The sequence below is a fragment of the Haliaeetus albicilla genome, chromosome 17 (genome assembly GCF_947461875.1).
Source record: "Haliaeetus albicilla chromosome 17, bHalAlb1.1, whole genome shotgun sequence".
NCBI classification, from domain to species: Eukaryota; Metazoa; Chordata; class Aves; order Accipitriformes; family Accipitridae; genus Haliaeetus; species Haliaeetus albicilla.
The window spans coordinates 31,432,888-31,444,911 of NC_091499.1; the positions used below are offsets into that span (position 1 = coordinate 31,432,888).

Consider the following 12,024-nt stretch of genomic DNA (forward strand, 5'->3'; position numbering starts at 1 on the left):
CAGTAGCAGAGGCTGCCTCTGTAAAATGCCACACTAGGTTGAGACAACAGCCACAAAGAAGGGAACTGATGTTTATTATAATGCACTGGTGTTGCCACAGAGCCTGCCGTGATGCAAATTTGTTCCAGCACCTCGTCAGGCTGAAAAGAAACTTCCTTGTATATAACAAAATAAAGCCTTCTCCCTGAAGCACAATAATCTACCACCTTCAATGGTGGTACCTCCAGTGACATGACCGAGCTTGAATCAGACCCAATTCAACAGAAAGTCTCATTTAAGATACACACAGAAGAAAAACAATTAAACATCCCACAATGTCAATCTAAATCTTGAAGGATCTAAATCCAGTGCACTAGCATAAACATACTCTTGAGACAGACATCTCCCTCCCTGATTTAAGAGGGGGCATATTAGAGAAATAGGTTAGCCCATACTGGAGATGGCTTCTTGAGGATGGAGCACTCAAATGCTTCCACGGTATCAATGTTAAAGCAGGATAATGTTCTCCATTAGCAGACAGTTACAGAAAAGCTCCACAGGGGCTGCTGAATGTCATGACGACAGCATGTACCTTGGGGTACATGTACCAGGCAGCGCAATAGCTGATTTTCCACACAGCATGCTGAACAGAAGTAAATGCATGGCACTTGCAAAATCATAGAATAGTTTGGGTTGGAAGGGACCTTTAAAGGTCATCTAGTCCAACCCCCCTGCCATGAGCAGGGACATCTTCACCTAGATCAATTTGCTCAGAGCCACGTCCAACCTGACCCTGAATGTTTCCAGGGATGGGGCATCTACCACCTCTCTGGGCAACCTGGGCCGGTGCATCACTATCCTCATTGTAAGATTTCTTCCTTGTGTCTAGTCTGAATCTACCCTTTTTTGCTTTAAAACCATTACCCCCTGTCCTATCACTACAGACCCTACTAAAAAGTCTGTCCCCATCTTTCTTACGAGCCCCCTTTAAGTGTTGAAAGGCAGCAAGAAGGTCTCCCCGGAGCCTTCTCTTCCCCAGGCTGAACAACCCCAACTCTCTCAGCCTTTCCTCACAGGAGAGGTGTTCCAGCCCTCTGATCATTTTCGTGTCCCTCCTCTGGACCCGCTCCAACAGGTCCATGCCTTTCCTGTGCTGAGGACTCCAGAGCTGGACACAGTACTGCAGGTAGGGTCTCACCAGAGTGGAGCAGAGGGGCAGAATCACCTCCCTGGACTTGCTGGCCACACTTCTTCTGATGCAGCCCAGGATATGGTTGGCTTTCTGGGCTGCGAGTGCATATTGCCGGCTCATGTCCAGCTTTTCATCCACCCATACCCCCAAGTCCTTCTCAGCAGGGCTGCCCTCAACCCCTTCATCCCCCAGCCTGTATTGATACCAGGGGTTGCTCCGATCCAGGTGCAGGACCTTGCACTTGGAATCCTAGCACTTCCGAATTCCCAGAGGGCTTTTCTGAGCTAACACACAACCATGACACTCTGGAAGAAAATGAACAAACCCAAGTTATGCTCCACTGTTGCACTAGACTATATATAAAGTAGAGGTGAAAAAGCACAAATTGTTAAGTACTGCACCTATGAAGTTCTGACCTCTGTAACCCTGCCTACACAGTTTGCAGTTGTTCAGGCTGACTTTTAGCCATACATCAGCACTGTAGAGTAATACAGCAACTCACCTAGCTTCCACACAAGCATGTTTCATTGTCCAGGCCACATCATCATCCCAGGCCACACCAGACCATCCAGTGTCATTTTACCAAGGAGACAGATAGCATCATTAAAATTATTTCATTTTCTATGTGAAAAATATTGTCACTAATGTAAGCATAGTCCAAGAAGTCGTCATTCCATATTAAATAATTATTAACACAAATAAAGCTGTCATTAGACAAATCAGTGGCTTAGCAGTTGTACTCAAAACCTGCTATGCTAAATGCAACAGGTTTGATTCTTAACCTGTCTTTCCCATTTGCAGCTGAGTCAGCACTGTGATTTGTACACTCTATGACTGACCCATTCTGCCGTGCTCCAAAGCACATTTAAGTTAGGTTCTTCCATGGTGACCATTATCACCTGTTTTCTGAGTACCTGACCAGTATCCTCAATCACAAAGATGTGAAACAGCATTCCCCATTTCACAAAGGGGAACAGAGACCTACTGATATTCAAGAGATCTGTTCATTAGCAGGATCCATGTGAGGTCTATCCTTCTAGCTGAGCAACCTAACCAGTGATTCAGTTATCATTCCTTCTGCCTCGTCTGCCTTGGCTGCAAAATAGCACAGACAGGAACATACAGAAGAAGGGATAAATATCAGAAAGTCTAAATTCAAGGAGTTTTCCCTGGTAATCCACTGACAAGCTACTAATTTAGAAGACATTGCCAACAGTACGCCCATCACTGTGTTTACATCCAAAGAACTGATAACCTAAACCATGCCTCCTGTAGCTTGACGGTTTTTACAAAGCTCCCATACAATATTCTCCTCTGAACCCAAAGTTTAGAGATCTTCACTTTTTCTTCTTTTGCCAGGAAAATGTTTCAAAACAAGGTTGTTAAAGACATCAGAGAAGGAATACAACAGACAAATTTCAACATTCGACTAAGATGAAAACTGCTGTTCTTGTTGATGAAATCAGAACACTTTCTGAAATGTAATGACCACACTAAAGGAACAAGGGGCACTGATCAATGGCATTGCAGAAAGCATTAAAAAAGGTCATTTCCACCATCATTCAACTAACAGCATCTCTAATGACACAGCTTTGTAAGACACAGAAATGTATTATTCTTCCAAAGAGGAAATGTGATAGTATTTTACTGTGACCTGTGAGCCATATTAAGTGAAGATGAGATACTTTACGCTTCACATACATACTGTAGTGGAGATTATAGAGCTTCTTTTCTCCAAGAACTGCCATGCATTACTGTCACAGTATTGCCTCGAGTTGAAGAGCAGTACATGGCTTTATAGATAATCCGTGTCATGATGCTTATACCATTACATGTTCCATCATGTGTATTTTGGACATAGAAAGCTACTGTAAAGATTAATACAAGTTTGAATTTTTATAACAAGTGTCATACAGGAAGTATGTGAGAAGTTTTATAATGTATAATCATTCACTTTGGGAGTAACCTGGCTTCTCAAGTATTACTAAATTATTACTTTGTAACACATGCCAAAACAGACTTCTCTTTAGACTCTTATTACTAAAAAACCTACACTGAACTAGGAAAAATATATACCACAACACATGCTTTTATCCCCTTCAGTGCTTAACTGAAAAACTGAGTTGTACATTTGTCTGTGTAATAATTTAATGTATGTCAGCCAAACATATCTGTATCTTTATTTCAATTAAATTAAAAACAATCTGCAAGTATATTTATGCAACGTTCACTATATACACATGATTTATGCAACTGCAAGGCAATTCTATGTATGCTGATTAATCTATTGTTAGTAAAACATGACAATAGCTATGGAAGTTGACCAGTGAGTGCTCCTTTTCACAAGTGAGTGTCTTCATGGCATGACTGGAAAAGAATAGCTACTAGCCATGAAATGGATTATCAGTAAACCTTAAAAAGAACGTGACATAACTTAGCAGAGATTAACAGTCTTTTAAATGTAGCAGTATATTTACTTCAGATGATAGTGCTGCCTTTTAAAAAAAATTCGCTGTCATCTTAATGATGTAAGACTTTCATCTGCTCTGTCTAAAGAAAGCAATAATTAGACATTATGCTTCCTGGCAAAAATTTATTTTTGAACTGGCACCATAATATCTCAGAAAATAATAAAAAAGTACCTCTTTGGTGAAGCCTAGGTACCCCCTACTACTCATTGTAACAACTTGTAAACAGGACCGCAATACAGTGCTTTGCCTTAATTCTAGCTCGGTTAGGTACCACAGATCTTCCTCACAGTCCTTCTCATAATTTTAGGAAGGTATTTTAAAGCAGGGAGTAAAGCAAAGGAAAATTAAGAAGGATATAAAGTTCCCTGTTTGAGATTTAAAAAAAGTGCATAATGTTTTCATTCCAAAAACTGTGCCTCTGTATGGAACTGATGGATACAAGACTGTTCTCCTTCCTGTACTGGACATTATTGACCATCACACAAACACAGTCTCTGTGCATTGGCCAAAGAAGTCTCTCAAGTCTGTTTTCTGGTACAATCAGTTGTCCAATTACTTTAAAACAATGTCCTGCATACTAAAACAAGAATAGCAAGTTAACCGGTTTTTCCACTAGAATGTCTGTTTTTGCAATTCCATTTCTGTACACTGCATTTCCAGTCTATTGGAGAGTCTTTAGTGTTTGGCATACACATCCCAACTCCTTGGCACCACCAGGTTCAGTGCATCCATTGCCAGCAACAGACGTAGCACCTCGAAAATGCGACTCCCAGTGCAAGGGACAGTTCAGGAGGAGTGGGCATTCTCCAGCAACGGTGGTCCGTCTCGATGCATTGATGGGTGTGTGTGCTCCCTTTTGTAAGTTTTTGGAGGAAGCTTTGGGATATGTTGAGAAGTGCTTTGTCGTGGAGGAACAGGTGGTCCAGCAACAGAATGGAGGTCCATGTCCTGCGGTATCAAAGGTGGTGATGGAAGATGCCTCCGTGCTACATGTGGAGAAGGTGTCTGAGGGGGAGGGGGAGTAAACGGAGACGGACTGTTTGGGAAAAAGGTGTTACCAAGTTCGCTTTTTCTCCCCAGCGGTGGGGGTTGGAGGTGTAGTGGTGAGCTAGAGAAAACATCTGGAGTTCGCACAGGTTCTCGTGGTGGTAACACAGGAGGGCTTTCAGGAGGGTCAGAGATGCAGGTCCGGTCAGGCACTGAGTACCTTGGTGAATACACTTTAGACGTTGGTTGCCTAGGAGGGATTGCTGGTGGGCTGTCCAGGTGCGCAGAAGTAATCTGAGGTACACAAACATTTCATTCAATAAAATTTTAGAGTGGCAGTAAAGAACAGGACCCTGCTGTGAAATGGAAGCAGAGCTCCTGCCCCGCAGATTGCTCTTATCCAGTTAAAGAGGAAGCACAGCAAGCAGGTGCAGAATGAAGATGGGGAGTAGGGAAGCAAAAGGGAGTGGCGGCACCTGAAAAACATGTTTCTCACAGATTTGCAGGGGGAGAGCAGGGGTGTATCAATACATGAGTTAACAGCCAAGGATGGAAGGAATGAAGATGCAGAGTGGGACAAAGGCAAGGCAAAGAATGGTCAAAGCAACAATTTCCATGCTAGTTCCAGGTCTGCTTGCTGCATAGGTCTGGATAACTTCCACCACCTCCCCAGTAACAAGTACCTGGGGTGGGCAATAACACCAGATATTTCTCCACGAAAATGAGGGAAAGGGAGAGGCAGGTGATGCTGAACAGGGAAAAAAATAAACTACGCTCAGAAGATGGAATTAAGTAGCCAGAATTATTGAAGTGAACAGTTCCCAGGCTGCAGACCACAGTGACAGAGTAATTAGTCTCCAACACCCTATCACGTATATGATGTTTTCAATTACATTTTGATAGGAACGTGATGTGTTAAACTCTGCTGGCTGACAGCATAGTCACCTGTAGTCTCAAAATAACAACTTGCTGAAGAGCCATATACAAGCCCTCTTCAAAGACATACATGCTCCGAAGTAATTTTGAGTGGGATTTTCAAATCCACCCAGTTCTCTGAAGTCACAAACCAGCTCCCACTGAAATAAAGAGACATTTGACACTGTCTGCAACAAAGGCCGGATCAGATCCCAAATGCCAGACAAATGCAAAAGGAAAATGTAGCAATGGCTCAAGCAGGCAGGCAGACAGGACAGGTAATCAAGAAGAGAAAGCAAGCACTGAGCGCCACAGCATCGGGGTCAAATATTCCAATGAACCTTTTCAAGAGGACTGAGGTGTGTACGTCACTTTCCATCATTACTGTTCTTCAGTTCTTCACCCCCACTCATACACCCCAAACTGATACCCTGGGACAATCATCACAGATGGAAACATCTGCCTGAAGCCTCAAGTTCTCACAGGCAATGTAAGGGCCTGAGCAGAGCAGACTGGTAGACAAGAGACATTTCTAACCCTAAATTTAGGTCCCATTTGTTAATTTTCATTTGTTTGGGATCAGGACATAGTGAGGCAGAGCTGTGAAGGCCTGAAATACATGGCTGCTTACTATTTCACAACAGTTCTTCAAAAATATCTGTACTGTCTTTAAGAGTTACTTTTCTATCATACCCTGCCCTTTGCTCCCAGAAAAAATGCCCTTTTTTCTCCTTACTTACTTTTGATGGGGAGGATTCAGCTGGGGCAGACTCTGGTCTTCTTCGTGGAGGAACTGGAGGGGGGACATGAGCTTCATCTGAATTTTTGGTAAAGTTTATGGATGACACAGAAGCAGATCCTAGCAGATGTAAAAAAAAAAAAAAAAGTCCTGATAATGATGAACTTTCATTTGACTCGGTGTATTTCCTTTATTGCTGCCAATAAAGGTGTCATATATAATAAAGTAATCGCTCATAAAAAGCAGCATGAATCAAGAAGGTGTTAAAGAAAGACAATGAAACAGCCCTCTAACTTTCAGCTTCCATACAAACTGCTTTTCTGAACTGCAATCATCTCTGTGGCCATCAGTTCCTGCACATGACCAACCTGATCTTCTTCTATGACCAGGTGACCAACCTAGTGGATGGAGGGAAAGGCTGTGGACATTATCTACCTCGACTTCAGCAAGGCCTTTGACACTGTCTCTCATGGCATACTCCCTGAGAAGCTGGTGTCTCATGGCTTGGACAAGTGTACTCTTCGCTGGGTGAAAAACTGGCTGGCTGGATGAGCCCAGAGGGTTGTGGTGAATGGGGTGAAATCCAGTTGGCGGCAGGTCACAAGTGGTGTTCCCCAGGGCTCGGTGCTGGGCCCCGTTCTGTTTAACATGTTTATCAATGATTTGGATGAGGGGATTGAGTGCACCCTCAGCAAGTTTGCAGACGACACCAAGTTGGGAGGCAGGGTTGATCTGCTTGAGGGTAGGGAGGCTCTACAGAGAGATCTGGACAGGCTGCATCGATGGTCTGAGGCCAGTTGTATGAAGTTCAACAAGGACAAGTGCTGGGTCCTGCACTTGGGTCACAACAACCCCATGCAGCGCTACAGGCTTGGGGAAGAGGGGCTGGAAAGCTGCCCAGAGGAAAAGAACCTGGGGGTGTTTGTTGACAGCCGGCTGAATTTGAGCCAGCAGTGTGCCCAGGTGGCCAAGAAGGCCAACGGCATCCTGGCCTGTATCAGAAATGGTGTGGCCAGCAGGAGCAGGAAGGTGACTGTCCCCCTGTACTCAGCACTGGTGAGGCCGCACCTCGAGTCCTGTGTTCAGTTTTGGGCCCCTCGCTACAAGAAAGACATTGAGGTGCTGGAGCGTGTCCAGAGAAGGGAAACCAAGCTGGTGAGGGGCCCGGAGCACAAGTCTTATAAGGAGCGGCTGAGGGAGCTGGGACTGTTTAGTCTAGAAAAGAGGAAGCTGAGGGGAGACCTTATCGCTCTCTACAACTACCTGAAAGGGGTTGTAGTGAGGTGGGTGCTGGTCTCTTCTGTCAGGTGGCTGGTGATAGGATGACAGGAAATGGCCTCAAGTTGCAGCAAGGGAGATTTAGGTTGGATATTAGGAAAAATTTCTTTACTGAGAGGGTTGTCAGACACTGGAACAGGCTGCCCAGGGAAGTAGTTGAGTCACCATCCCTGGAGGTATTCAAAAAGCATGTAGACAAGGTACTCCAGAACATGGTTTAGTGGGCATGGATGACGGTTGGACTCAATGATCCTAAGGGTCTTTTCCAACCTAAATGATTCTATGATTCTACATTCTTCAGTAATCCTCAAGACCAAAACCACACCACAAAGTTGTTCTTGTATCACAACAGCACTGAAACAGTATCCTGAACCTGCAATTGATGGGCCAACCCAACAATGAAGAAATATCTTCTGAAGAGGTATTCCAGAGACCTGGCTTAGACACTGCAATGTCACTGCTCTGCTAAGCAACTTCTGCTTTTAGCAAGTTATTTCACCTCCTAGTGGCAACCAGCTGAACACAGGACTAACCTTGTACTTCCTTTGAAAGCCCTCATCCATGAAAGGAGGCTAATATCCACTATCAATTACTGAAAGCACACCATAAAATATGAGCTACCTTGTATGTTGATGAAGACAGAAGAAAAATAGGCGTGGTGGGTCCCAATGGATTTAAAGCAGGGCAATACTGATTTTAAGTTCTGCAGGAAAACCATCCATGTGCACTGAAACCAATTGGGAATGGCAGACAGCAGAATAAGGCACCCATAAAACATTCATTTTTATTCTCATTGTTCACTAAACAGATACTCACCGAATACATTCACCACATATATATATATGGCAGCAAATCCCACAAATGTTTGTTTGGGACATATATGGGCACTAGTGATATATCTCTGCCTTCTGTTTTGACACTTTCTCCAAAGACAGGTAATGCTATCTATGTAACACACCTAATTCTGTTCCCTTTCTCCCTTTACAATAAAACCTTAGTTAAAAAAAAAAAAAAAAAAAAAAAAAAGGAATAAAACACACTGAAAGTTTTTGCTGCCGCAAGGGGACAAAAGCAACTATTCCTATACTCACTTTAGAAGACTAAACATGATTTCAGCTGTTTAACACCACAAAAGCTAATATGCACATTCTTGGTAGACTATCTATTAACACCTACTTGCATGAAAAGGACTTGAAGGATCTGAGTCAAACACACTGCAGGCATCCGTAGTACTTGAAGTAGCAGAAGCAGGGGGAGGTGTCAACGGTGTTCGGGGAGAATTTGGTGCAGATGCTGTTGTTTCAGTCTCGCTCTCTGGGATGCGGCTGTAACTAATTTTCCTTGGCTCCTGTTGCAGGGGTGTAGGATGTCTCATGGTACCTGGCCTTGGGTTAGAGGGACGAACACCTGGGGACTTGAGAGGATAGCTGTATTTTTTGGGCTGAAATGACAAAAAAAGATAATATCAAACAAAATCAAAAGGCCACAAGATCACCTAAATGTAGCTTCATGTTTATGAAGTTAGAGATCTAAAATGACTTCTGCTATCTGTGAAAGACAAATGTAAGCATTCTTATAAAAAATTAAAAAAAACCTTGAATACTAACAAATCTTGGTGGAGGCTTGACGTTTCGTGGCTCTATCTCTAGTGACTTGTTGAACAGATAATCTGTAAATTCTGTCTCCATGCTGTTTCCCATTGGATTCAGGTTTTCAAAAAATCTCTGAAATACAAGAAGGTAGAAAACTTGTCAGCTAAGCTACTTCTTAGTAGCTTAGCACTGTTTGTTTCTACTGCACAAATGATCCCAACTGTTCCAGAGAAGAGAGAAAATGCTGGAGTCAGAAGTAATGATAGATTTTTAAGTTATTAAGCCTGTTTGTTGCCAGCCCTTTGCTCGGCATCGCTACTGCTATGCTTGGCCTGAAAACCAACTGTGCAACTACCCAAAATACTTTCTGCAGTGCAAAAATCAGACCAGGTTAGCTCAAACACCTTCAGAAGCAGCTGTATGTAGTCCGTCTTTACACTGATGCAGGGAAGACTGCTAAAAAAAAGAAAGACTAAAAGAACACAAAACAAAAAAAAAGAAAAGAAAGGAAGAAAGGAAAGCAAACAGAGAGAGGACTGCTTAGAGTACACCACAGACCAAGGAGAACAAATGCCAGAAGAAAGAAAAATGTGAGCATCATCACTGCCAACACATGATGTAAACACAGTGCTATCAGGTAAACCTGGAAACATAAAGGCAGTGTAACAGAGGAGGAAAAAGACAACTGGGCTCACTGGACAAATTAACGCAACTGAGTGAAGGACGGTGAGAATCTGGTAGTTTTGTTGCTGTTTAACACTGGTCAGTAAGAAGAGCTATCTACCAACACCCCAATAGCTGGGGGAAAAAAAAACAACCCAAAACCGACCAAACTGCAAGCATTGAGCTTTCTGCCCTTTCCTACAGTGAGGCCCGAGAGCGATTTTATGACAGGCCTTCTGCTCATCTCTGATTCCGTCCAACTGAATCTATGTGAATTCAGTCTATCCTTATGGTCTATTAGCTGACAGTCACCACAAAAGTAGCTCAGTGCATGGACTCAAGGAAATAATGCCACTTACCCTGATGTCAAATTCCACTCTTAAACAATATGGCTGGTTCTGATACTGCTGTATCTCTCCTGTTATTTCAGCTACTTTTCTTCTCTTGCTGAAGTTTATAAGTTCTTTCCCATGTCGCTTTAGAAATTCAGGGTTGCCTTCTTCCGTTTTCAAAATGTTAGTTAAGTAAATCCCTAAAGAGCATACAGAACAGGTTCTCAGCATATAGTACAAAACAAGGAGGAAGTCACGTGACTGGAACACAAAGAATTCTTAAAGAATTTAATTTGTGCACTCTAATTATTTAGAAAAACTATCTGTTAGGGTCAATAAGAGAATTTCACTTAATTTTCAAATATGGGCAACAATTTAAATATTTTAATATGCCTCTTCCAGAAAGCTTTCTTTTTTGCATCAAAATCTCAAAGTCTATGCATCTTCCTACTGTTTAGGAAGCTCAAGCAACTGAACACTACCTGCATTTTGCAAGACAAGAGTATGCTGAACTCAAGCGCTTTCTCTCAACTGCTCTGCCTCATTCAGCTCTACTCCATTAGAGACCCCCGCTAAGCTCCAAAAAATTATTTTCAGGTTTTATTCTTCTGTTCCACTCTCCACTCTTGGCTTCATAATTGCACCAAATCATTTGAAGATTAGAGAGAAAAGAGTGCTCTCAAGTCCACAGATAATATATCAGAACTGTCATTATGACTCTTCTAAGTACAACTTGAGAGAAATAACTGAAGCTATTCACATGTGATCCTGTTAACCTCTACTCATCTCTGAAGCAGGACAGAAGGTTTCTTAGTTGATCTTATCTTTCTTTGCAGAGCTCTGGAGTATATCTTTCCCGGATCTGTAAAAGGCCAAAAAAGCCATCACACTATTTTCTTTCAGTTTTGGCCTGAAGCTCATGCTGGGCAAGTGTAATGTCCAGAGGTAGAACTGATCTTCAGCAAACTTCCAAGTAGCTTGCCGAAGAACAGGAATGCCATGTGCTTAACTTCAGTTTTCTAAACGTCAGAAATTCCAAGCAATCTACTTGAAAGAAGAACTGTTAAGTCTGATGATAAAGAAGAGACTTTTTTCCCAAACCCTGTTTTTATAGAAATAAGACTTTTTAATAGAAATAAGACTCTAGTTATAAGAAACTATAAAAATTAAAACTCTAGTTTTAGTTCCTGGATGAGGAAGGGGTTCCTTCTTTCTCTACTAATCAGTGGCAATAATATTTCTAATGTGAACACCTTCCATTTAAGGCATTTATGGTCACAACACAGTTCAAACCACATTCAAAGTAAAAATGAGTAAATATGTAAATAAGATATCACAGATATAGTTGTTTTTACTGCAAATAACATCTGCAATTAATAGTCACTTTTAATTTTTCTTTCACATATATGCAATTAATGTCTGGGCACCTGAAATTCAAACCCAACTGTCCTTTTAAAACTGACTTCTCATACTCTGTTTAGTGCCCTAACTCAATACTTTCCAAACGTTCATGCATGACACAGCTCATTCAAACCAAATGTACTTACCAAAAAAAGGCACACAAGGAGGATTAATGGACCTGAGTTTTGCCAAGTATTTCTTATAATGATCCTCACTCAGCTCATAAGCTTCTTCTAGTATCTTCTTCTGGCGACTTGGAATTTGCTAAAAAGAGATGAAACGGGTTGTTTGGAAAGACAGAGTAAAGGTGTAGCCCCGCAACAATACTGAGAGTAACGGTCTCCCAGTTGATATATTTAAGTCAGTGACCACGAGGACAGTGCCCCACCACCTCAGGATCTTGCTACCTTTTTCTGCCTTTCTGAAGTGGGGATGATTTCTTGCTTCTGAAACTAAGAAAAAACCCCTCTCTATT

General features: G+C 42.3%; 1 protein-coding gene across 3 annotated transcripts in view; it reads right to left on the reverse strand.

The window, feature by feature from the left end:
- Positions 1 to 3,328: 3,328 nt before the first annotated feature.
- SOS1 (SOS Ras/Rac guanine nucleotide exchange factor 1) overlaps positions 3,329 to 12,024 on the reverse strand; it is a 53,598-nt gene continuing 44,902 nt past the window's right edge. For all 3 annotated transcript variants that reach the window (XM_069805255.1, XM_069805256.1, XM_069805257.1), the window contains 6 exons: positions 11,696 to 11,813; positions 10,176 to 10,348; positions 9,169 to 9,285; positions 8,738 to 9,002; positions 6,285 to 6,403; positions 3,329 to 4,923 (listed from right to left, as the gene is read on the reverse strand). In XM_069805255.1, the coding sequence (XP_069661356.1) occupies positions 4,429 to 4,923; positions 6,285 to 6,403; positions 8,738 to 9,002; positions 9,169 to 9,285; positions 10,176 to 10,348; positions 11,696 to 11,813 (1,287 nt within the window). In that variant the 3' untranslated portion in view covers positions 3,329 to 4,428. The remainder of the gene's footprint in view (positions 4,924 to 6,284; positions 6,404 to 8,737; positions 9,003 to 9,168; positions 9,286 to 10,175; positions 10,349 to 11,695; positions 11,814 to 12,024) is intronic.